The sequence below is a fragment of the Bombus pascuorum genome, chromosome 12, assembly GCF_905332965.1.
Source record: "Bombus pascuorum chromosome 12, iyBomPasc1.1, whole genome shotgun sequence".
Classification (NCBI taxonomy): domain Eukaryota; kingdom Metazoa; phylum Arthropoda; class Insecta; order Hymenoptera; family Apidae; genus Bombus; species Bombus pascuorum.
In genome coordinates this window covers 6,139,209-6,163,936 of record NC_083499.1, presented here as the reverse complement: position 1 = coordinate 6,163,936, position 24,728 = coordinate 6,139,209, and the positions used below count along the sequence as shown (strand labels likewise).

Below are 24,728 nucleotides of genomic sequence, written 5' to 3'. Positions count from 1 at the left end.
TGCAGAAAATTTAATATTTCACCGGTAAGGGCAACGCGTGAATGCAGTACGAGTGTACGAAAGAAAACGGGAAATGGTTTTCTGCCACGGCCCCCGACCAATATAGAAACCCGTGACAAATTGGCACGGGAATTGACCGGAAAACTCACGATTTTTCTAATTTCGCTGCGAAGAATTTCGACATAAATCAGATCGCGTTTGCACTTACGGAGTTTGCAAAATGACCAGTATACGTTTCACGTGGAAAATTATCGAATAAATCTTGCTCCTTACTTACGAGAGAAGAAAAATGGAATTGGAAAATAATAATATAATAACGATATCCCGTACGTAAATATTTGCGATATTAAGTAAACATCTTAATTTGAAAGAATGTTTCAACGTCGACAGGTGTGTGTATTTCAGGTTTTTTACGTTAGAAGGGTTAATATAAATGAACGATATAAAAGAAAGAGAGCGAGAATAGCGTGATAATAATCGTTTATTATAAATAACTATTAACACGTTGTCCTGTCGCGTACATCATCATCTGACGTGTTTTGTTTCGCTTCGTTCATTGCTTAGGAATCCATGCAATAGTATACGTTACAATGGAGCATTTTATCCAGTTACTTAGGAATTACAAACATTTACTTATAATGCGATTATTCGTGTGACGATTATTTACAGATAGAACGATCATCGGTACTGGCGGTGTAATTCGACCAGTAATTTTACAACTAACCGTAATTATTCGCTGATAAGAGAAATGGGACAATACTATACGAGCAGGAATCCAAGTGAGATCGCGTTTTGAATCGCGACTACTTGGGGGATTACTGCGTCTTCGATAATGCCAGTTACAATCGTCGGTTTCTTTTTTTTTTCTTCTTTTTTTTATTTTTTTTTATTTTTTTTTTTTTTGTTAATTATATCAAATGCAACGATATTTCAAGTTATCCGAATATCCGTAGTTTGCCCTCTTTATTTTATGGAGAATTACCGGATTTAATACCATCTTTTCTTCCGTTCTTTTCGCTCTCGATCGGTTTGATACATTGAAATCTTCGAAAATAGAAAAAGGAAATGGAAAAGGACAATACAAAGGAAAAGATAAAAGAATGCTTGAAAGAGAAAAAAAATGTATCGTCGCTCGATATGCAGATCTCAATTCTTTTTAAAATGAAGGCTGTTCGATATAAACCTGGTCTTCTTGTTTTTTCGATGAAGTCGTCGAAAGGAATTCGGTGTTGAAAAATATGCAATCGTTTTTAAGCCGAACACGTCATACTATTATTTCCCGTAAAAAATACAATACGGACCGTAATCAATACAGGCACGATAAATATTAAATCACACTGCGCACACGTATCAAGTGCTAACTGCATCATGCGTTATAGAGCAATTTTCCGCATTGTTTTCTACTCGTAAATCGAGGGCAATGCGACGCTCAGCTAAACGGTTGAGACGATTTTGCAAGGAAAAAATACAATGGGTAGCAACGAGGAACGAAACGAAATGTTATAACGAAATAGCGATTCGCACAAAATTACGTCGTATAGGTACATTATACTCCACTCATATTTACGAGTGACTGTTATGCTGTTTTTCGCTAAATAAAGTTCGTATCGTTGTTTCGTATTGTTTTGCGTTCATTATCAACATCGTCTCGTTTTGCTGGAACACATGTCGTTTAAAGTCGGTCGCATTGCTATTGGGGGGAGGGGGAGGGGGAATTACCGGCTACGTAAACGAGGAACACGTATAATAAATATCGAATAACAGTTGTTACTTATGATAATACGAAGTAGTAGAATGCAGCGTACATATAGCATAGCAGTTGCCACAGAGAGTACCTACTACATACGAGTTTGTCACATTCATACTAGATTTTATAATCACTAGATATTCCTTTTCCTTTCTTATCGATTCAGCCTACCCATTCACTCCTTTCATTCCTCCACACTCATTCTTCGTATCCATTCTATTTTACCAGTTCTTTCGTCTCGTTGTCTCTCGCGCAATTTTACTTTTTTTACCGTATCTCTCATCAATATGTATCTCATACACGCACGCATACATTTATTCCCTTCGTTTCTCGGATTTTCATTTTATCGATATCGTCATGTGTTCAACGAAAAGATACAATAATCTTCCATTCACCTAATCATCCGTCAATAAACTGAAATTTGCCCATGTATTAGGATTTCCTTTCATCTTCGGTCAGTCCGTTATTTGTCCGTCATAACACAAACAATATAGACTTTTTAAAATGTCCAACAATGTCTATTAACATCCTTTAGCTATTCACACACTTTTGAAACCATCTTCTCCATCTCAACGTCCGTATCGATGTCGTGGTGTACGTGATTACTAGCACTGGCATTGCTAATAGTATCGACAGAGTTATTAATTGGCGTGCTGGTTGGAGGTAGCATTGTCGCTGATGACGTATCCAAACACGGGGTGCCAGGAGTGCTGTTAAGTTCGATCGGCAAGTCCGGTGACGCGAGTGGTTCCACCAAATCCTCTAAACCTTCAGGAGTTGGCAGTTTACTCAGTTCTTCTCTCAATAAACTATAATGTCTCTGTAAGTTATTATAAAATAAGATTGCAACATGTTACCCTAACATACCTAAGTTGAAATAATAGCATATGTAAAACTAATTAATTACCCTTAAAGCTAATGCGTTCAGAGAAAGAGTGCGACCGATTCTGCGATCTGATCCGTATAATTCCATATCCCTTATCCATCCTTCTAATTGTGCAACAATTTCGTGTCTTTTTATCCAAAAGTGAGTGTGTATAACCTGTAGTCACCAAACACGAATATAAGAATCCAGTTTTCACATAATATGCGAATATCCAAATGTAATTACCTCTTTGAAACAAGGACATGGATTACGTATTTGATCAAGCATCGCCCACTTAGCAGTAGCCTGACAAATGTTCACATTGTACTCCAGACTAGATTGTGCCCCACTCGCCGTACCTCGTGATCGTTCGTATCCTGGTTCGTTGAAATAAGGTTCTGATACCAAAATCAGCGATTGTATTGATACTAAGACCTGTTTTAACATTTAGTTAATTAGTGATCCAAAACGCAAACTTGATCTACGTTTTATTAATATTAACACTTGCCTGCAGGAAACTACTAGTATGCGCATTCCATTTTTCTTCGGGACGACCGTGCCAAGTATTCAATACACTCAAGCAGACTTTTCCATCGTTGTACAAATTTGGGTTAAATCGTACGGTATGGCGACCTGTAGTTTCTAGGTTTATTAACATCGGACTGTTAGGATAATCCGGAGGAAAGTACACGTCAAACTCGAAACACCCGTTGGCATATGGTGTTTCCTCTGGCCCTGTTATGAGTACCTAAAAAAAGAATTTCAATGTTGACAATACAAAGTATAATTAATAATTATGTTACGTTAGTTATTTGTCTCATTCATTCATGTAGTTACCTTCATTACGTCTAATCTATCTGTGTCGCACCTAACGAAAACGCTACTACTGTACGACAAAGGTAGCGCCGTAGAAAGTGTGACAGCTTCTTGAGCTAATCTCTTGACCCTCATGGGGTGACTTCTTTCGCCAGCTGCCCTCATGGTGGATTCAAAATGATATGAAACAGCAAACTTATATCCACCAGCTTCTGGATTTTCAGTAATCATCTCATATGTATCTACAATTGTAAGTAATACATCAACATAAAATAATATATGTATATAAAAAATGATAAGTATATTCTAACAGAAACACATTTTCTTACCAAATTGTAAATTTTTCATAACTTCTATGTATCGTTGTTCGATAGAAAGCAGAGGTAATTCTGGAGCCATGGGACTTGGACCAGGTAGTTCTTCTTCGATTCCTGACAATCTAGAGGTAGCATTTTGCACTATAGTAGCACTCTCTTGAATATCAGGGATTAATGTTGCTAGACCTTCGTCTTGCTCAGTATCGTCAGGATACTTGAACAGCGTCTTCGACTTATTACTCCTAGTGCGATTAATCTTGTGAACGTACGTATCTACGCAAACCCTCATACCGGATAAAAGTGATACAACGGATGGTTCACCAGACTTTCCGCCTCTAGGTAATAAAAGCGGAACTAATTGATTCGATAGAGCCATAGCTCTGAGCAGTTGCAATACTGCTCGATACAAAGGAATGTGCCTCGCCATGTCTAACACCGAATCGTTTCTCAAATACGAAGACAAGGCTGGAAGTAAACAGGATCGGGCTAGTAGATCGGGAAAAGATGCTGGCAGTTCTCTTTGTGTTTGTCCACCGGAGCCAATGTAACTTGCTAAAACTTGCAGTAATACTGTAACGTGCTCTTCTTCGGATTTCTGTCGCATCAGAGCTTGTTCGACATTCCACGACTGTTGCGTGGATCCGGTACCAAATCCTGTACCTTTCGCCCAGTACAAATGCGAATTATCGTCGCTACGTCCTGCTTCGCCCTGGTTGCCAGCTACTTTCTGCTCCGAATTTTCGTTCTGGTTCGTTTGGTGGGTAAATACAGCTAAACAATTCAACAACAGAAGCATAGCACCCACTTCGATGGTTGTTTTACGTAAAAGAAGACCATCGTCTGTGGTCGCAGGTGTAGCATCAAGTAATTGCTTTAACACTTGGAATGGCAAGGTTGGTAACAACGCAGCCAACGGTGACGTTAAAACGTCTCCACCTTCGCCATCGTCCGAAACGCCTAATGCAAGACGTAACAAACACTGTGCTCGTTTTCGGTCTCTTAATAGTACTTCCGCATAACCTGGAAGTCTGAGGAACAAACCAAAAGCAGCAAGGGAATGTGGTGGCACGTAAGCAGCTGGTGATGATGCCCATTGAGAAGAGTTATTTCCACTTTCTTCCACGACTTCACAAGCATCGTCGCTGATTCCTAATTTGACCCACTCCTCGTATGTTTGTTCTGGCGAGGGTAACGGGACGGGTGGTGGTCTAGAATCTGGATACACAAGCGGTAAATGTCGAGCCAACACCGCTAAACCACCACCTGCGCTGAACACTCCTAATGAACTTTCTATGCTTCTATAATTTAATAACTCGCTGTCGTTTTGTTTCGTTATGTCATCTGGAAGATAAGAGAACAGTTATCTATAAACGTTCCTTCAATTAATGAATTTCATTTAATACATACCTTTTGAATCTTTATTACGTTGACGTAATATAAGATGCAAACAAGGTTCTGATAAAGATATTCCACTATCTTCGGCAATAGCCAAAAGCTGAGCAATGGTCAACTGCGGTGGTAAAGGAGTATTTGGACGTGATGAATGTATCAAATATTGTTGATTAGTAGAATTAGTAGAATTCTGCTGAACATTATTAGTCGATGTTTTGCTCGTACTAGCCGCTCCGTCTATTAATACGAAATTTCAAGTAGAATAATTAAAATTTGCTCATATTTCATGTATTATAATATATCATAAATAACGAGTGACTTGCCAGAATTTATTCGCGACTTTCTTATGACAGGACCACGAGCTTGTGATCTGTTAGATGCCTCCTTAGCCCTCTTGTCTTTCGCTGTATTTCCCGCAGCTACGCTAAGAGTATCTACTATGAAGGCCATACCAGATTCCCAAAGCTCTCTAGATCGATTATTATTAGTTCCAGTTTCATTACCCTTATATGTATTTGGCAACAATAAAAAAAGCCATGTACCTTTAAAAAACATTCCAAATTTTAATAGTACCATATTGCGCATATGATTATTTACTAACTGAAGAAGAGAATATTGAAACTTAACTGACCAGAGACTTGTTGTAATATATCCGCAACGGTTGATTGAGTAGACATGTACAGTAATTGATGATAATGACCGAGCGGATGAGCTGGATGCGGTGGCATAGCCAGCATGCTATAATTGACTGTTGTATTTGAAACTTTCATCGGTGCATCGGAAGTTACAGACACTAATACCTTTTCACCTTCCAATAATAATTGCAAAATCAGTCGTCTCGTGAAACCCGAAATTCCATGAAGATAGCGCACGTCTGTCCGACAAAAATGCTGTATACTACATGAAATAAAATGAATCTAAACTAAATTAAAAATAATCGTCTCTTACTGGAAGTTGTTCGTTGTTGAGAAATAACATCGGTTAATAACTCGGCTAATAACTTTTGATTTTCAAGATGACACCAACAACACCTAGATAAAAATTTAATCATTGCACTTTCTAATGATGCATATGATATAGTTGTTTTAGAACATCTGCAAAATAAAAATATTTTTAGTATCAAATTTTCTTTTATATTTGTACCATAAATGAAATGTATATAACTACCTCAAAGAAGATAAAGATGGATTTTCTACGGGTCGATTACTGAGAAGTGAAAGAAGGGGTAACCAAAATCCACGTCCTTCTTTACCAAGCCAATCACGCATTCTACCTTCCGAGCACACAAGGGTCAGAAATTCTAACACCATTGCTATACTTTCCGGTTCTGTCATACACAACTCACCTAAATAATGGTTATCATAATACCGTTTATAAAGATTGTAAAAAAAAAATTATTAGATTGTAAAAAAAAAAATTATTAGATTGTAAAAATTACAACTTTTCCAAATAACACACTTACCAACATAATTATTTGTATCCATGGAACTTTCACCAGCTTTATCATTATCAGTTAAACTTCCTAAGTTACTTTGACAGCTACCCTTCGTTGATATTCGTCTACCTTGCGGTTGCTCTTGTCGTGAACTTTCCAGATTACAAAAATCTACATAGAAGTTTCGCCGTTTAGAAATTTGTCTAATTCTAGAATAATAATCTGACAAGATAATCTCTCACCGATAATTAACATTGTCAACGAAGCAGGAAGTCCAGAATCAATCAATTGTTGAATACCTGGTGGAGACCGAGCGGCTGCAGCTACAGTAAGCAACTGTCCTTCTGTTAAATTTAATCGTTTATATTCTGATAACACATAACGATAGTACCATTCTTCGCCATTAAATTCGCTCTTCCTATCATCTGTTTGACTCTCTCTTTCCTTACGGTCATCCGATATAGATGCAGAATGATCTGTTGCCATATTAGGTACCAAAATTCGTACTCTTTGAAGAAGCAAAGGGAATAATGAGGGTCTCACGTAGCAAAACGCGCAAAGAGCAGAATCAATCGCCTGTTTTAAGGCAGAACTCGTTCCCAAAACCAAAGTCCATTGATACAAGGCACTAATTGAAAAGATAGCTTATATTAAAAACTATCAAATGGAAAAAAAAATTAAATATATCGAGAATACGACTTACTTAAAAAGTTCATCGGTTAGTAAAGCCTGTAGATCATAATTAAGATTTTGCTGTTGATGTGCTTCCCATATAATAGAAGACACACAATGAATATATACAGCAGGCGGATTAATAGCATTAGGACCATTACTGGGCCGAGAAATTCCATTTACTGCTGATGCATGGAGCCACGATAACACCGCTGTCATACGAGCTTCCGTGCAAGAATCTTGAATGGAACATAGTTGCTGCAATAATTCTACAACCAATTGGACAGTTGATGTTTCTTGTGTAGTTGTGGCACCTGTAAAATACCAACCGGCTCGATTTCAATTCATATATTCAGAAAAATGCCTTGAAAAAAAAAAGAATAGAATCGATTCCCAAGAAAAGCAGTACCTTGAAAGAAAGAAGTAGACCTGTTGTTGAGTAAAAGACCAATGAGTCGAAGTCCAAGCTCTCGAGAATGTAAGCCTAGTTGCAAAAGAACCCTCTCCAGATTGGGAGTAAAAAGAGATGGTGCTGGGAGTAACAGAAGATTACAACATGCCTCAACCAGTCCTTCAACTGAAGCCGCAGAATTAAGCACTTTAACAGCGAGATTGCTGTTCAACGTGCTTACGGATAGACATTGATGCAGCAATCGCAACCAACCCAAGCTAGACAGATACGTTAAATTGATACGTAAAATTGTATTTGGACTCATGAAATCATAGAAGTGTTCGCTTCACAGTGAATACGATTAAAAATTATATAAAAAAATGTACGATTTAGGCAATCAGTAAAAAATTACCTTGTCTTGGTAAGTTGTTCTTCGTCTATTGTATCGTGATTCGTTTTTATTTCACCGAATGCTGTGGTACCTAATAATCTAATCTGACTTAAACTTATATTTCTTGAGTCGCGCGGCTTGTATAGTCGTACGAGTACAGATGTTGCTACTTCTGGCTGAGATAAAGTGATACGAATAAATGTCAAGCCTGCCGTAGGCATCGGTGGACAAACAGGTGTTAGAGGACTGTTACTTTCTCTCGAAACTTCGATAGCCACAGCCGACGGACACGCTATAAGATAGAAATATTATAATATCAAAATATAGCATGTACTGTCCCTTAATATTGTGTTTATATATCTTACTAGCTAAAGACGTAAGATGCGGTTGAAGTTCCACTTTTCTCAATAATATAGCACAAGGTAAAGTGATCGCAAGATCAACCCATGCCTCATCAGGGAAACAGTGATATAACCATGCAGCTGTTCTGGCTCGCTTATGTGGCGTAGAATTTTGTATGAGAACATCTGCTGGTTGTGCAGCAGGATTAAACCAAGATATAATACCCAAAGGAGCAAAGTTTAATAATCCATCTTCATAAGTCTCTAACGTATTCATGGACTTTTTGCTACTTGAAGACGCTACTGGTAACACATTAGGAACATTCGAAAGATGTTCCATTACTAATGCAATCACATCAGGCGAAGCAGAGTTAGTGTTGCCACTGTTACTTGATTTTACTAAATTTTCACAAAGTACTTTTACTCCACCCATTGCTGTAAACATTGCTAATGATACTTCATTGTCCAAAACCCTTAAGATATACCAAAGAAGAGGCTCTGACAATTGCATAACACCCAACTGTCGATTTAGTTCTCTTTGTTCACATGCTACAAAAAATATAATATATTAAATATGAAAACATGTTCCTCAAAAAATTGAAATTCCTGAAAATAATGTGACTTACAAGAGGAAAGGTATTGATAAAGTGGATTGAGAACTAAAGATCGATTGCTTGCTTTTTTAGTAAGAGTAGTCAAAAGTTGAAATGTAGCGTCTGGTATCGAAGCAGGATCACCAAGTTCAGTTGCTGTTCCTGCACCAGCACTTTCGCCTAAAAGCATAGCTAGAGATGAACCGGTACTATGGCCTAGAGCTCCTAGCAAACGCATCATGGTAGGTTCATGTTGCAAAACTGAAAATCATAACATTTCATTAATTAATATTTGATTAGAACAAACTTATTGCATTTTGATACATACCAGTATCTGCAACACATCGTACACGAGGTTTATTAGATGTACATTGTTGTAAGCGAGATGAAGATTGTTGTTCTGCAACTTTACTTTCATCCGTTTGTGAAATATTTACTTTCATTTGAGTATCATTGATATCAATATTTGCATCGAAATTTGTTTCAGATAGATCGATTCTTATTGGGCCGTCAGATCGACCTGGGCAGGGCTGGAAATATAAAATATTCTAATATGAAAATAAATTCTAAATATCTATTCCATATGAAACATTTTAAACAATAATGTGTACCTCTGGTAAAGGTGTTTGAATAAGTCGGTATACTAATTTAATAAGAGCTACGACTAAAGTATCCCATGATGTAGGATGATCTTGTCTAGTGTCTCCACCAAATACACAAGCAAATAAGCTTCCAAATCCTCCAGATGAATTTGCTAAATCACCAGTGCCACCACATTGAGCTCCAACTGTTATAAAACAGGAAAAAGGAAAATGGAGCTATATGACAATTCAGTAATATGATACTTTATATTAGTTCACAAAAGTACCTTCAGAACCCCTAACATAAGTAGAAACTAGTACTCCAACGCATTCTGTTATACTCATTGCAGTTCCTAAATCTGTGTTGGTAAAATTTAGATTTGTTAATGATGTTATAAGTTTGTACTGTGCGTCTAAAGGTCCTCTTCTTGTAGACAGAGCTCCACCAGGTTGTACAAGTTGATATACTACCCATAGTAAGAGTTCCTTTAATGCATTCCCTAAAGTACTGCCAGGCGTAATCACGTCGCATCTCATTTTTAATCTAACTAAAAAATATTGTAGTGCTTGGCAAACAGTAGGTCCAGCCTAAAAATCATATATTGAAATATAAAATTACAAAATACTGCAAAGTATCTAGTATTTGAGAAGGCGTATCAACATACCATAATATATTGTTTGTCCATAGCGTTAACATTTAATCCGCTTCCAGAAAGTAAACGTAAAAGCATAGGACCCATGTTACGTTCTTTTACAATACATCCGGCCATACCACCGAGAAGACCCTCTAGTGGCTGTCTACTATTTGCAGCTTCTGCAGGATTTGTCTGTAACGGTTGATTATTTGCCAGAGTCAAACATTGGAGAGCAAGACACCAAGCTCGTAAAGAAACTCCTGGATGCCTACAAATTGATTTTTATTACTGAAAGCTTTAAATAACAAATGATTATTGTTAAAATGAATTTTGTATTTACCAAGATAATGCAGATATAAGATTTGAAATAGCTGTTGAACTTAAAGGTATAACAGGTGTAAGTGAAGGGTCAAACTGATTTGGGGAATTTGATTGTTCTGTAGAAGCATCTAAATTCAATGTTAGCCAAAGTTGAAGGATAAGTTCCAGATTTGTTTCCACGCTCTGTTGCGAAATAGAAATAATTTTTAGTTCACTCTGAGTTCATTGGGTATAAGTAGTGGATATTATATGAGTAGTACAGTTGCTGCTTAATTAATATCACCTGTAAATATAATTCCGCGAATATTTTGTCAAAACATCTCGTTAACATTATTAAACTCGAAAAAGTTGTGTCAGGCGAGTTCCAAATGTCTTGACTTCTCTCATTCCAGTTAGGTTCTGCTTTGGATGTTGATTGTTGAGGATATCGACTTGACTCTGGTGGAACCTTTTATAGAAGAAAATAAAGATAAATTTTACCCAAATTATGCTAGGAATAAATATAAATTAAACACCACCAACTCACATGTATTGTGGTACTTATACTATAAGGTAAATTATACATGCTGAACATAGACAATATCCTTAGTGATAACTCTATTCCCATTTCCACCCCATATTCCAATCTTGCATCCATTGCCAAGGAAATCCTATAAAAATTTTCAGTTAATTTAATATTTCCAATAGTTAGATTATATTCAAGTATTTACATATATATTACATACCCAGATATGTCTACATTCTTAGGTAATGGATGACCTTTCTTCAACGTATTTCTACCACGTTCCAAAATATCATCTAAGAAATCTTCAAATTCACTGTCATCAGACTCTAAAAGGGAAGGCAAAAATCCATTGGACTTTGATGTTGATGCAGCTGCAGACATCACCATTATACCATCTTGAGCATCTTCTTCTCCTTCACCTTCCGCAAATCCTTCATCATTACCAAGTGGAACAGTAGTATTACTTGTTTCAGCAGCACTAACATATTCTTCTTCTGGTGTTCGACTCTTTTCCGTAACAAGAGATTCGAAGTTTTCCTCGGAAGGACTTCCTTCATGAGTAGAACACGTTTTTGGAATTAATTTTCCACCTGCAAAAAGATTAATGAAGACCAAAAAGAAAAATACATATAAATAATAGGTATTACAATCGTATTTCAGAGTAGTAATGCAATAAAAACTGTATTATACCTTCTAATAAATCCTGTAAAAGGCACGAAACTGCATGCGAAGACCAGGCCGCGTCAGAAGTACCCGTTGCCAATCTGACTAATTTTAGGAGCTGCTCTTCGCTCATAAGCTCACACAAGCTAATTGCAGGACGTGTAGATATCACTAGCCTAGCGACTACCTATATGGTACATGATACAATAATTCAAACAGTTGCCTTATAAAAAGCATAAAGCTTATTATATATTAAAAATTATCAACTATATCTACAAGCTAGTAATGTTTTGATTGTAAATCGTAGTACTAAGCATTGGTACAAATAGAGCATTAATGAACTAATTTTATCAGTTATATTTCATTTATAAATAAATAATATATAATGAAGATAAAATTTATAGTACTTTTTACATCAAGAAAAAAAAAGAAACAAAACAAAAACTCGGCAAATATATATCATATTTTTGAATTTCCTTACCTTGCAAGCTAATAGGAACATATCCACATTAGCAGAATTATATAAAATAAGAGCAATGAGTCCACGTGCAACAGGCAAAACATGTTGATGTGATAAGTTGGATATATATTCAACATCCGCGTCCGTTGTTTCCGATTTACTAGAACTTACATGATACATTTAAGTTATTATAAAATCTTAAAAAGAGATAGATAAGATTGTTATATAAATTTTTATTACAAACCTTGCGTTTGCTTGTGATTGTAAACTACGGGAAGTGTGTTGTGTATCACTTTTGCGAATACTAAGAATATCTTTGAAATGCTTGGCAGAATTTTGTCTTAATGTTTTCTTAAAAAACTGCTCCTGCGATTTTAATGCTACTTTCATTTTACTACACAATGAAGCAGTATGTGAAAGATTAGTCCACCCCTTTAAAATATATATATATATATATATATTAATTACTTAGATGCTTACTAATATTTATTATTGTAAAATAAGAGTACTTTCATACCTGCGATGACGTATGGAACACCTTTTTTGCTTGCTCTAACTCTTGAAGTTGTTGCTTGTGATGCATTATATGTTTCTGTAATTTTTTACGATAACTAAAAGTTAGAGAACGATTGGCATTACCGTATTTCCTCTGCATTGCAGATTCTCCTTGAATAAATTCCCAGCGAGATGATAAACCTTGTAAACGAATTTTTATGATAATCAACATTTAAAATATTGGTACTACCATCTATATGAAATATCCACGCGTATATGTAGTACCTTGTTCTTTAGTTTTTTCATTATTCTCTTCCAAGCAAGTAGGTGGTATCGCTATAGTATCCAAGCATACTGACAGGAAAAGCAGTACCCAGCCAATAAGTGTTATGTCCAAGTGATTTGTATCTGATGTTTGAGGATTTGACAATGGTACCAATAATTTGCCTAGCGTGCGAACCATAGCATCTATTACAGAAGATCTATTGACACCAGCAATCAATGATTTACGTCCGAGAAGTGTTAGCAAAATAAATACTCTAAAAAATTAAACAAGGAATTTCCGATTTATATAATGTTTTTAATTTTTATTAAAAAAGTTCTAAACACTATAATATGTCGTACCTGTCTTGTGGAAATATGTGCGTAGACGACGACGAATAGAGATTAACTAAAACATTAGACAAAAAATTCCCCCACCAAGGTTGATGACCAGCCATACGCGTTAAAAGTGCAACAGCTTGCAGTTGTAAACGCGGAGCTGGTGTAACAACACAAATCGAATGAAAAAACTTTTCACAAACGGTTGGTGTAAAAACATCGCATATTGATAACGGTATCTAAAAGGAAAAGAAAATATATATATATAAAATTCTAAACGATCATAATGTCATATATACAATCATAGTATATAAAAATTAAGAAACATACGCTAGGTATTGGACCAATTTCATATACTGCAAACAGGAGAATATCGAGTAAAGTTTCTCCAAGAGCTCGTAATTTGTCGGTAGGTGCATTTGCTAAAGACATTGTAGGTATGGTTCGAGAACCTTTCCACGATTCCAGTCGTCTCCATACACCTCGGACAACATTTAGTTGATGTTGAAACATTACGCATTCCTGTAATATTCAACATGTACATTTTTTATGCATGTAATGAGTCTTTATATTAAAATACTTAATTTAACTTACTTGATAAGTAGCCAATATTTTTGCAGATGGCTGTTCTTTATTTTCATTAGGTACTTTACTAAAAGAAAGATAGTGTTGCATATGCATAACATTAGTAGTTTCTGAACACAACAGTGGATCCAATAGGCTTTTTAGTTTTTCAGTAGCTAGACTAAATCTAGAAGAATAAGAGGATAAATGTTAATCATAAACTGTATAAAACATAATAAACAAAATTTATACTTCCAAAGAAATATATTGTAAGTACCTGCACTGCACATCTTCTGCGAGAGCTGACAATATATTGCACTGCGTATTGATAGTAGCTTGCACATTAGAATCAAAGGTGTTGTCGCAAGCTACTGAACTACTATTTAATTCCGCATAATCTTCTCCAGGTAAGACCATCATGTGTCCATAGAAAATTCCTAATGGAATTTTACACATTGTAGGAGACATTCCATACCGACCTATGATTATAATCTGAAAGCAATAAGACAATTTTCTGTTATAATATAAATGAGTAAATAAATTAAGCTAAATGAAATGAATAAGTTCTTTTATTATAGTAAAATATACTGAATATTATTAAATACCTTTAGATATCTACAAACAGGTGGTGGTTGAAGATCACATACAACCAATGACCTATTTCCAATATCACCAGCAACAATGAGTCGTGTACCATCAACTTCTTCCTTTTTTGTCCATATATCTATAGACAGTGATGCTAAATCACTGCAGCAAGGAATAATCAAATCCGTAAGTAATACAGGTGATCCAAAATCGAGGATAACAAATCGGCGAGCACCAGAATGCATTCGATCGACCACCAATGCCTGTTGTGGTGGCCAACACAATAATCTTCCCCATGGGAATGTAACATCTTTTCGCTGTAATATATACAGATAACAAAGAGAGTTCTTTAATAATATTTATTTTGATACTTGTTAAACATCTACTTCATTTCTACTTTGTTATGAAATGGATCATAATCATTCAAACAAATACATGAAAATGCAAAAATAAATCAGTTCATCTTACAAAACAGTACATTAAGACTGAATATTTGCAAGAATTAGAAATTTGGGTAAAATCATTTTTTTAGATATCGCTCTATACAATCCATTTCCACTTTCCATACATTTCATGGCAGAAATAATTTTGTTATTCAAATTATTCCTATATTCTTACCCAAAATTTCATGGTGTAGGAAGGAATATATGCGTTTATATAACATTGAAAGCATTAAGTAGGAATCAATTCTACATGTCTCATTTAATTAAATCTATTAAGCCAAAGTGTATGCGCCTGTGTGTAAGTGTGTTTGTGTATGTGCGAAATAAAACTGGAAACGATATTATACTTGCAAAATTAAATCATGAAAGTAGATGTAGACAACCTCGTATCATTAAAATATTTGCTCGTGCGTTGAAATCAAAACAAATCATTCATTACAATAAGACCTGTGTAACTGGATAGCGTTCTTATCACACCTATGTTTTATAAATCTTGTAGATAAATATAAATGGAAAAATGTGCATGATAATATAATATCAAAATGACATTGATGTTAAATGCATGGATCCTAAGGCTGTCATGCAATTTGCAATTTATGTATCTAGCTTTGTATCCGACAATTAACGAAATTATATAAACTCAGTTACAAACAGCATATTAATAAAGCTATAAAAATTTATGGTAACGACAGGAAATCGTCGAACTGAGAAACAGAAAGAAAAAGTGCATTTTTTCATCTATGTAATCTACCTTTTTAGAATTGCTGTCTTCAACTTTGTTTATAGTAGTATTGATATTTTGTACAGACGATTTTTCTTTCGTTACAGTAGAACTTAATATACGTGAAGTAGGCATATCATTTTGTGTATTATGCCATGTCTGATTGTTGATAGGCATATCATTAGCTTCATCACAGTCTGATTGATCATCAGGTGTGAATATCAGTTGTGGAGCTGGGTTCTTTAACATTCTTCCTGTACATAGACTAAGTAGATCGCTTAACATAGGTGTTGGCTTAGCCTGAACATCTGCTCCTAGCGATCCAGCATCCAAGTTCTACAATGTACAATGATTTCTATCTAGATTATGTTTCCTCTATTTGAAAAAACATCTATACCATTTAGGTTTAATGTTCAATGCTAAATGACTGTAACAGCTTTAACCCTTTTAATTAAAAAGCAAAAATTGGTAAACTCCCTGTTTCATTTTACCATGTTGCTTTGTAGATAACGTTTGTTTGTTTTTACTAATATGAGTATTGTCACGTTTACATCAAATTTGAAATAATTGCATGCTCCATGAAATCATTAGATTTAGAGTGTAATAGAAAAAGGAAAACAGAAAAGATGTAGGAATTGTTGATATATTAATATAAAAAAGGTTGATAGATTACGAGAACTTACGTAAGTGTGATGAATGGTTTTGATGTCAGGTACACCATTGTTATTTGTAGCTGTGCTATCATAAAGAGGTGCTCCAATATTACTTGTATTCATGCATGGGTCAATTTTCTCCATCTTGGTACCATCAGAAGCAGCAAGGCAAGTGAAGTGAAGAGGCTCAACCTGAAGTTTTACAATTTTCATCTATTTTTGTAATCAAATATTATTGATATGCTATATTCTAGTTCTTCATAATATCAATAAATCACCTCTAAAAGTCCTTTCATATTATGATTAGCACATAAAGCCTTCAACTTGCTAGATACCACAAGTTCACTAGTTGGATGTGTAGGCAGTGTAAGTAGGTCCCTCAAATCAATAGCATCCTGAGAATACATGGAACTTGATGAAGCAGCTGACGGTCCCGTCTGTTCATTAGCTACAGCTGACACATATGTGGGAGGTATAGGACTATATTTGGGAGGCATCGGCGATTCCAAGTCGAACAATTCGGTCTCAAATGGAGAATTATACAAACCAAATCTGTAAAAAATTGAAAACTTCTGTTGATGTATTAAATCATTTCAATAAAACATATTACATTAAGATATTTAATCATACCTTGTCGCGAGTAATAAATGATATGGATTTACACGATTCGATATTTCAGCAGCTATTTGTTGTATTAAAGAAACACATTGTTGAGCAATACTGTGATTTCTATCTCGTATTAAAGTTCTATTAATTAATAATTGTAACCAACGTAGCGAACCAGCCCATTCAACTTCTACTATTGATGGTAACAACATTACTAAAACAGACACCAAAGCTTCGTCGAAAGATTGAGATGGAGGATCATTCAAATTATAAAAACCACTGAAAACAATTTGTTAGCATTATAAAATAAATTTTACGTATTATTTACGCAAAAGTTATTGCCTCATTAACTTACATATTACAAAGCATAATTAATTTTATACACTTGTGCGCTATACTTCGACCAGCATGCAGAAGGCAAGTTCTTAATAAATTAGATAGCCGTGCTTGTACTGAACGAATTGTTTCCAACTGGAAACTTTTTATTTCGATATTGTTTTGATTGTTACGAAGCCTGGTCAATCTGATAGAGGCTATCCATACAAGAACATCTAATGCCAGTGATTGTGCAATAGGCGATCTGTAACATTTCAATGAGTTATAACGCATTTGCGTATAATAAATATAAGTAATACCATTTATAATTGTTATAAAACTTACTTATCAAGCGTCTCCAAACAAGCAACACTTAATAAATTTTCAAAGCAACTTTTAGATTCTAGCATAGCGCATCGTTGCGCCCTTTCATTTGGTATATTAGTAGGATGTACTGTTCGAACAGTAATTGATATTTCATAAATACAATCACAACCTTAAATAAATATGGAGAAAAAGGAATTAATCACAGGAATTGATATATATATAATAAATCAGTAAGTAAAATTGTACCTACCGATGTAAACGTCTAATTTCTTATTACTTGTACCTTCTACAAATCGACGCACTTCGACTATCCTCAACTTTTTAGATGTAGGAGGTTTGTTGTCTGATGAGTTTGTTTTCGACTTTGGCGTTGCCTAGAAATAAAGGAAAATGACATTTATCATGTATATTATATTTAAATTTCAATACACATTTTAAATAAGTACTTACATTATCTTTCGTAGGATCGATTAGAGCCTTGATATGAACAAGAAGCGTTCTGGCTTTGGAACGAAACAATTTTGGGCTAGTCAGTGTGACACAACCAGAACGCCAAGATAAGTCCAAACTACGATGTAAATCAATCGGTCCACATAAAATCTCCGTATTATGTTGCCGCTGAAACTCCTCTGTGACCACAGGATTTTCTCCCTTCTGCTCATTACCTATGTTAAAATCTATTCTTTCATCCACAGGAGTTAATAAAGGCTCATGATGACCAATTCTTTTAATATTTTGCTTTAGTAAAGTAATTTGAATTGATGGCAATTCTTGACAAACTGAATGCAAACTGTACCGTACATCTACATGACCAATACGTCCTGCAGCACTTCGAGGGAGAGTCAATTCAAATATGTGCTCGTCCCAAGTATTTCTATAATTTATAAAGTAATCAACGAAGATAAAATATAGAATAAAATTATACCTTCTAAATATCTGTATATATCCATATTTATACATACCGTTCATTATGTAAACGCCATGTACGGGTATGGTGTTGATCTTCTGACTGATGAAAATGCTGGGGATGACGACGCTGTCGTTGAGCTTGCATCATTTCATTCCAACAAGGAGGTACGGTAGCACCATATGCGGGAGAGTGATGGTCAAATCGTGTCAATTCATAAAGGGAACGTAAATCCGAATACGAGAAATTCAATTTGTGCGAAATTAATTGGTCTCTAAAAAGATATAATATTTCATGTTTTACAATATTTTTACTTCGTTATTTTAATTTTATTTAATCTTACTGAAAACTAGATGACGTTGACGTGCTAGGAATTGTACTTTTATTACTACTTTCTTCAGTTGTCATCATATTAATATCCTCAATATCCTCTTTGTCTTCCATGGAATCTTCTTCATCTGCAGTAATAAAAAAGTGAAGAGCGCCATCACTTGTACATGCACACAATCTCTCTAAGCCTGGAAAGATTATATTGTACAAAAATAAAAACTATTATTAGAAATATGAATAAATATTACAACTTACTAGTACAATAAGTTGCGGAAACAAACTTTTTGCCTTCTATTCTTGCTTCGGTAATAGTTTTTAATGAATCTAAATTTAATACTCTGATAACACCATCTCTGCATACTAGAGCCACTTGTCCTATAGGTGCTGATGCACTTGAATTACTAGTAGAATTTCTACTAAAATTTTCATCAGATGGTGTATATTTATTTTTCTCTTGAAGAGGTAAAAACACATGTTCAACAGGAGCTTCATCTGCAGATAACTCTCGTTTTGCTACTGGTTCAGAAAATACTTTTACCACTTGCCCCGAAAAATCCAAAGCATACACAAGTAAAATGGTATTTATATTATTTATATCGTCAGGTATTTTACCATTTATTAGTCTATCAGACTGTGTATCATTATGGTCCCAATACACATAACCTTTCTGTGCAAAAAATTCGCTATCTTCATCGATATCCATCTGATTATTATTTGAAATTAACGAATCTGTGTTATCTGTTGTAGGACACATAGCAACATACAAATGTCTTCCATCTTTAGATGGTTCAATGTGTGTAATTTTAACAAAATCAGGGGCTTCAATACGTAATGTCTTTACAACAACTGGTTCAGTCTTTGTTATTTTCATAATATCCAAACTTTTCTTATTCGCAGTTGTTAGATCAGATGTTGATGCAAAATGTTCTGGACCATTTATAGGATTAAAATTGGCATCAAATGAACTGGATGTTGGGGGTACTGTGATACCAATTGGATTTGAGTAGATCCCATTGGAAGATGATGCAGTAAGAGCAGATGTTGGAAAAATACCATCAAAATGTGGACCAACTACCTCTGAATCTACATCCTCTATTACTGGAACTTCATAAAAAAATTTACCAACCAAAAATTCTTGATATAAATTTTCTTGACGTTCACCGTTTGAACTAGCACTGGTGCCTGTTCCAGATAATGTCTTTTTAGCCTTAGATTCTTTAGTATTATCTTCTTTAATTGATTGTGTTGTTGCAATTTTGTGATGAAAATCATAAAATACTAAATAGTGCAATCTTGATGGTGTGTATTTATCACCTGCTACCTTCATTATATCTAAAGTATCACTGGTAGCACTATTTACACTGTTCATTGCACGAACGAGAGATGATGAAGCTAGATCTGCTGAAGTAGCCCACACATTTTCTAAAGTCCTTAATTGTGATGGATTACTAACTGTCACAGTAACAGCACACACTACACATGGCCTGATTTTAGAGTCTGATGTCTCTACAGGTAAAAGCGTAGAACCAGATATTTTTGCTTCACTGTTTTGAGATACAGGAGAACCTACTACAGACAATGCTGTGACTTGTACTTTATGAGAACCTGGATGCTTAAAGTCAGAAAGGGAATCTGCTTCTGAATTAAGTGTCCTTAAATATGACGTCAAATTTCTTGTGGAACCAAACTGAATAGAGTCTTTGTTATTTATTTCTTGATCTATAGGAGCCACATAAAATGATACCTCCCTCTGTGAAAAATACATTAGATGAGAATACTTTTACATGAAAAGCATCAATTAACATGTTACTATTATCATTATTATAATTATTATATATTACCTTTAATTGATTCATTACATTCCAGACATTAATAAAACCTCCACTGGAAGCTGTAGCTACAAGGCCACTGACATTTGTAGTGCTAATTACATCTACAGTATCACCAGCCTCACGTGCAGGAGCAGTAGCAAGGATAACAGACAAAGGAACATTTTGTGTATATTCTCCTTTGACAAATGGACATGCTGGAGAATGACGTTCATGTTCTGACCAAGGTTCGTCTGTTGGTTCCCAACAAACTAAACACACATTACATGTAAAACACATTATCCTATCGTCACCTGTTGCATTTGGCTGATGATAAAAACCAGCCTGAGCCATTTGATCTGGTAAAGCCCATCTAAAGAACAATATACATATGATAAATCTGTTCAATTATTATCCAATAAAAACCAATGATTTAAGTGTTATACTTGTAATTCATGTGTGGCCATTTTGAAAAAGTATCTCGACGTGTAGCTTCACTAAACATTAATGCTTTATCAACAGGACCTCCTTCTAATGGCAGACCTGGTAATAGGCCATTTAATCGTTCATTAATGGCAGAAGCAATTGGCAATGCCGGAATATATCTGCTTAATCTCTTCAATTCAGTTACTAATCCTGAACACACAAGTTTCAGAGAACTGTGTGGTAGTTCCAAACATACTGTATTCCACTGTTGAGAACAAGATAAATTAATATTTAAATAAATATTAGTTCATTCAATAGTTTAAAATTTTTGGTATCTATTTATTTGTTATACATACTTTTTGGGCTTTAATTCCCTTTTTCTGGTTTGCTTCTACTGTAAACGTTTTACTTATTAACTCATCTTTTACTTCTTGCACATGATCTATTCCTGGTAACTCTACACATCGTAGACACTGATATAATAAAGTAGCTTCAGAAAACAATAACTCTAATTTTACAATTTCTTCGTTTCTTGAAACAGGTGTTTGTAAAAGAGTGTCCAAAAAGAGTACACCATTATAATCACTACGTACTCCAATTCCTCTTCCATCTGTATATAATATTTTATCTACACCATTTGACAAATATGTACCTTGAAGTCTTCCATTTAATTTTCCTGTAAAAGTAAAGATTATTATATCTAATTACTTTAATTTATTTAAAAAGATTAAGGAAACAAAATTTATTTTTTTATCAAAGCTGAACTTTAAAAATATCAATAAAGACAACACAAAAAAACAAAGATATTTATGTAGCATTATAAAATAAATATCAATAGATATCTTGTACGATCTACATTTTCAAAAATTATTATTACATAATAATTGGTACAATTGTAGAAATTGATATACTTATTATAAAGACTACACTTTAATAAATCAACAAATAGCAAAAACGTTTTCCCCAAAAAGAAACATGATTGTACATGGAGTAATAATAGGAACAGTTCAGAAGATAGTCAAATGACTCTAAGAACTTGGTTATATCTCAAAGTAGTAGCAAACAAATGATAACGATTAGTTAATAATAAAAATTGATCATATTAAAATCAGTGAGATTATACAAGTTTGAGTCACGCCTGACGTTTTGTACGCGTATACGACCTTGACCATGAGGCGTGATTGAATATTACAAATCAATTATCTACAAGATTTTTAATATAATGATTTGTCATAGATATGAAATTCTCCTTTATAAGAGACAAACGAATCGAAATGCTTACCGGATAAAGAACTTTTTTGCAAAATTACTCCTGAGTTGACATCAAATACATATACTTGCGCACTGCCAGTGGTAATTAGTAACACATTTAGATTAGCATGATAAATTATACTTTTACACTCAGTGTCCACATTTAAGTAACCGTCTTCCTTTAATAACCACAGATCATCATTAGCCATTTTGCTCATACAAATTACAATTCTCAAAAAATTTGCCTAATGCGCGAACATCACAAAAAACATGGCGTACTCATCACCGCCATCTTTGAGTAGAACGTCAGCAAATCGCTCTGAAGTTAGCTAATAACCGTCAAACGATTATTCCGCGCTAACGATACATCATCGATACATTATCCTTCGATCTTCAAAATTGCATCTTCGAACAGCATCGCAATGTACATACGCAGTATAAGAAAAATTAATATTGTTTTACGAATAAGTAATAAATAAATTTTTCTTGCACAATTCTCCGGACGTCTAGAGGATATTAAAAATTCTAAATAGTGCATATTAGTGAGTGGATTACCATATATTTTCTTGTATGTGTTTATATGATTTCAATGTTTAAAAAAAAATGTATTTACAAGATTAAAAATATTTTTTTTTTCGAGTTCCAATTGTACATGTACTTCACAAACAGTAAATTATAATTATATGAAATTCATTTGTGTAATCGTTATAAAATTGTTAAAGAATGTAAACTCAAGTCATCATGTTTCCTAATTTCTAGTATTTATTTTTATAATAGACGTTACTTTTAAGAGGTTCAAAGAATTTAACATTATGTAATCATAAGACTCTGTTTGTAAGATTTTATCTTTAAAGTTCAAGGTTGTTTTAAAATCTTTACGTACATATACATATGAAATGTGCTATTACTTCTAGAAATTATACGAATCTATGTAAAATATTAACTGGGATAAATATAAAAGAAAAAATTATATAATATCTTTTTAGATTGTATTTAAATAAACTACCTTGCTTTTATTAATTATGTACAGTAAATTTGTCTTAATACATTAATTTAAACTGCCCTAAGTATTTTGGTTTCTCTGGCAGCCTCTAATTCTTCCATGAATTTCTTAACATTTTCTTTTCTCTCTTTCATAAATTGTGCATGTTCTTCTGGATCTAATTTATGTACAATTTGAATACCACATGTTCGAGCTACACCAACAAGCATTTCACAAATTTGTTGTATGCTTAATAATGCCAAAGGTGGGTCTTCTGCTTTAATACAGGCAATCTCGTATAAATGTTTAAATGTTATTTTTCCTGCTACTTCCCCTGAAGAATATTATAATTTATTTAATGTATATCTACATATTCATATTTTACAGTATTAACATTTACCTTTTTTTATTTGTCCTTTCTCAATTCCAGCCGCTTGTTTCAAGAAATATGTTGCTGGTGGTTTGTGTATTACTAATTCATAACTCCTATCAGATCTAACTTTAACACGACATGGTAAAGGTATGCCTTCTTTAATATTCTCAGTTCTTGTATTAAAATCTTTGCAAAAGTTTGCTACATTAATATTTCTCTAAAAATAATAATGTAAATTTTTCATCAAAAACCTGTATATTCTTTATAAAACTTAAAACAGTTGGATTGTTTAATACAATTGCAACACAATAAATTACGATGTCGACTTACGACATCGTAAAATACCCTAAATTTTAAGTATAAAATATTTTAACCTGTCCTAATTGTGATCCCAATGGTGGTTTAGCATTTGCCATTCCTGCGGGAATATTTACCCGTAAAGGTGAATTATGTTCTACCTTTGGTAGTATTTTTTTCAACATTTTCCCTTTTTTAATTGCCTTAGACATCTCTGTAGACTTTTATTCAACTGCTTTAAATCTCAAATCTATTTAAACTTAATTTATTCAAGTTCAATTTCGATTTGATGGATATAAAATTGTTATCTTTCTTTATTACTATTCAATAGTTCTCAATGCGTAGAATCCAAAAATGCAAATCTTAACTTTAAGAAATCAGCGGTTCCACAGTTATACGTATGTAAAACTCATCAGTTTTAGCATATTTTAGAGGTTAGTATGACACCATATTGCTCCTATTCGTAATTTTAATTGGTCGACATAAGTGAGCATTGAAGTGAACTTCGTCGAGTATTAGTTCGTATTTGTATGAGTATAAAGCATAGTCCAAACCTAATCCAGAGAGAAAATTTCTTCTCTGCCTACTCCAATAATCACGATTCAAAATCCCGCCACAAAATGATTGACATCCACTTGCATTTGATATAGTCAGCGACTCCACTCATTGGACGAATTGTAGATAAAAGCCAACATGATGTCAATGTAAATTGTCAAATATGCTAAAAAAGATCAATTTTATATACGGATAACTTTTTAACCACTAGATGCCTAAAATTATGATTAACATTTTTGGATTTTATGCATTGAAAACCATTAAATTGCAATAAAAGAGGCAATAATTTTATTTCCATTAAAGCGAGGTTCATCCTTTATTTGTATCAAGTAAGTTCAAGTTTTGTATTCCAAACGTTTTATGTA

The 24,728-nt window shown here is 34.1% G+C and overlaps 3 protein-coding genes across 4 annotated transcripts in view; 1 reads left to right on the top strand and 2 right to left on the bottom strand.

Annotated features, from left to right (window-relative positions):
* The window catches only part of LOC132912792 (centrosomal and chromosomal factor-like), a 216,481-nt gene that overhangs the window by 154,842 nt on the left and 36,911 nt on the right, over positions 1-24,728 (top strand). The window lies entirely within an intron of this gene.
* LOC132912758 (baculoviral IAP repeat-containing protein 6) lies at positions 464-22,472 on the bottom strand. Of its 2 annotated transcripts, XM_060970450.1 has the most exons (51): positions 22,188-22,472; positions 21,262-21,581; positions 20,926-21,170; positions 20,513-20,852; positions 18,927-20,421; positions 18,685-18,859; positions 18,397-18,615; positions 17,885-18,308; positions 17,685-17,808; positions 17,453-17,603; positions 17,148-17,372; positions 16,817-17,071; positions 16,465-16,738; positions 16,217-16,378; positions 15,564-15,869; positions 14,390-14,686; positions 14,062-14,276; positions 13,815-13,971; positions 13,551-13,742; positions 13,245-13,459; positions 12,906-13,159; positions 12,643-12,821; positions 12,370-12,557; positions 12,147-12,291; positions 11,693-11,852; positions 11,223-11,592; positions 11,024-11,147; positions 10,781-10,945; positions 10,517-10,680; positions 10,207-10,444; positions 9,829-10,129; positions 9,572-9,747; positions 9,289-9,490; positions 8,994-9,221; positions 8,392-8,916; positions 8,048-8,318; positions 7,654-7,913; positions 7,276-7,558; positions 6,815-7,200; positions 6,600-6,743; positions 6,305-6,482; positions 6,086-6,231; positions 5,769-6,011; positions 5,461-5,679; positions 5,153-5,374; positions 3,758-5,086; positions 3,450-3,670; positions 3,121-3,360; positions 2,859-3,047; positions 2,655-2,789; positions 464-2,567 (listed from the first exon to the last, which is right to left on the bottom strand). In XM_060970450.1, exons 1-51 carry the CDS (start codon positions 22,372-22,374, stop codon positions 2,283-2,285), a joined length of 14,148 nt encoding a protein of 4,715 aa, XP_060826433.1. In that variant the 5' UTR covers positions 22,375-22,472; the 3' UTR covers positions 464-2,282. The 2 variants fall into 2 exon arrangements, with proteins under 2 accessions (XP_060826433.1, XP_060826434.1); XM_060970451.1 differs by lacking the exon at positions 15,564-15,869.
* On the bottom strand, positions 23,136-24,440 carry LOC132912832 (large ribosomal subunit protein uL11m). The gene is made up of 3 exons (XM_060970618.1): positions 23,886-24,440; positions 23,539-23,728; positions 23,136-23,472 (listed from the first exon to the last, which is right to left on the bottom strand). The coding sequence occupies exons 1-3, from the start codon at positions 24,018-24,020 to the stop codon at positions 23,210-23,212; spliced, it is 588 nt and encodes a 195-aa protein (XP_060826601.1). The 5' UTR covers positions 24,021-24,440; the 3' UTR covers positions 23,136-23,209.

Coding starts and splice junctions, on each gene's coding strand:
- LOC132912832 (XM_060970618.1), bottom strand. CDS start 24,020: ATGTCTAAGGCAATTAAAAAAGGGAAAATGTTGAAAAAAATACTACCA. Junction 23,729..23,885: donor TGGGATCACAATTAGGACAG/GTTAAAATATTT, acceptor TATTATTTTTAG/AGAAATATTAATGTAGCAAA. Junction 23,473..23,538: donor GAAAGGACAAATAAAAAAAG/GTAAATGTTAAT, acceptor AATATTCTTCAG/GGGAAGTAGCAGGAAAAATA.
- LOC132912758 (XM_060970450.1), bottom strand. CDS start 22,374: ATGAGCAAAATGGCTAATGATGATCTGTGGTTATTAAAGGAAGACGGT. Junction 18,616..18,684: donor TCAACGTCATCTAGTTTTCA/GTAAGATTAAAT, acceptor ATATCTTTTTAG/AGACCAATTAATTTCGCACA. Junction 7,914..8,047: donor GAACAACTTACCAAGACAAG/GTAATTTTTTAC, acceptor GTATCTGTCTAG/CTTGGGTTGGTTGCGATTGC.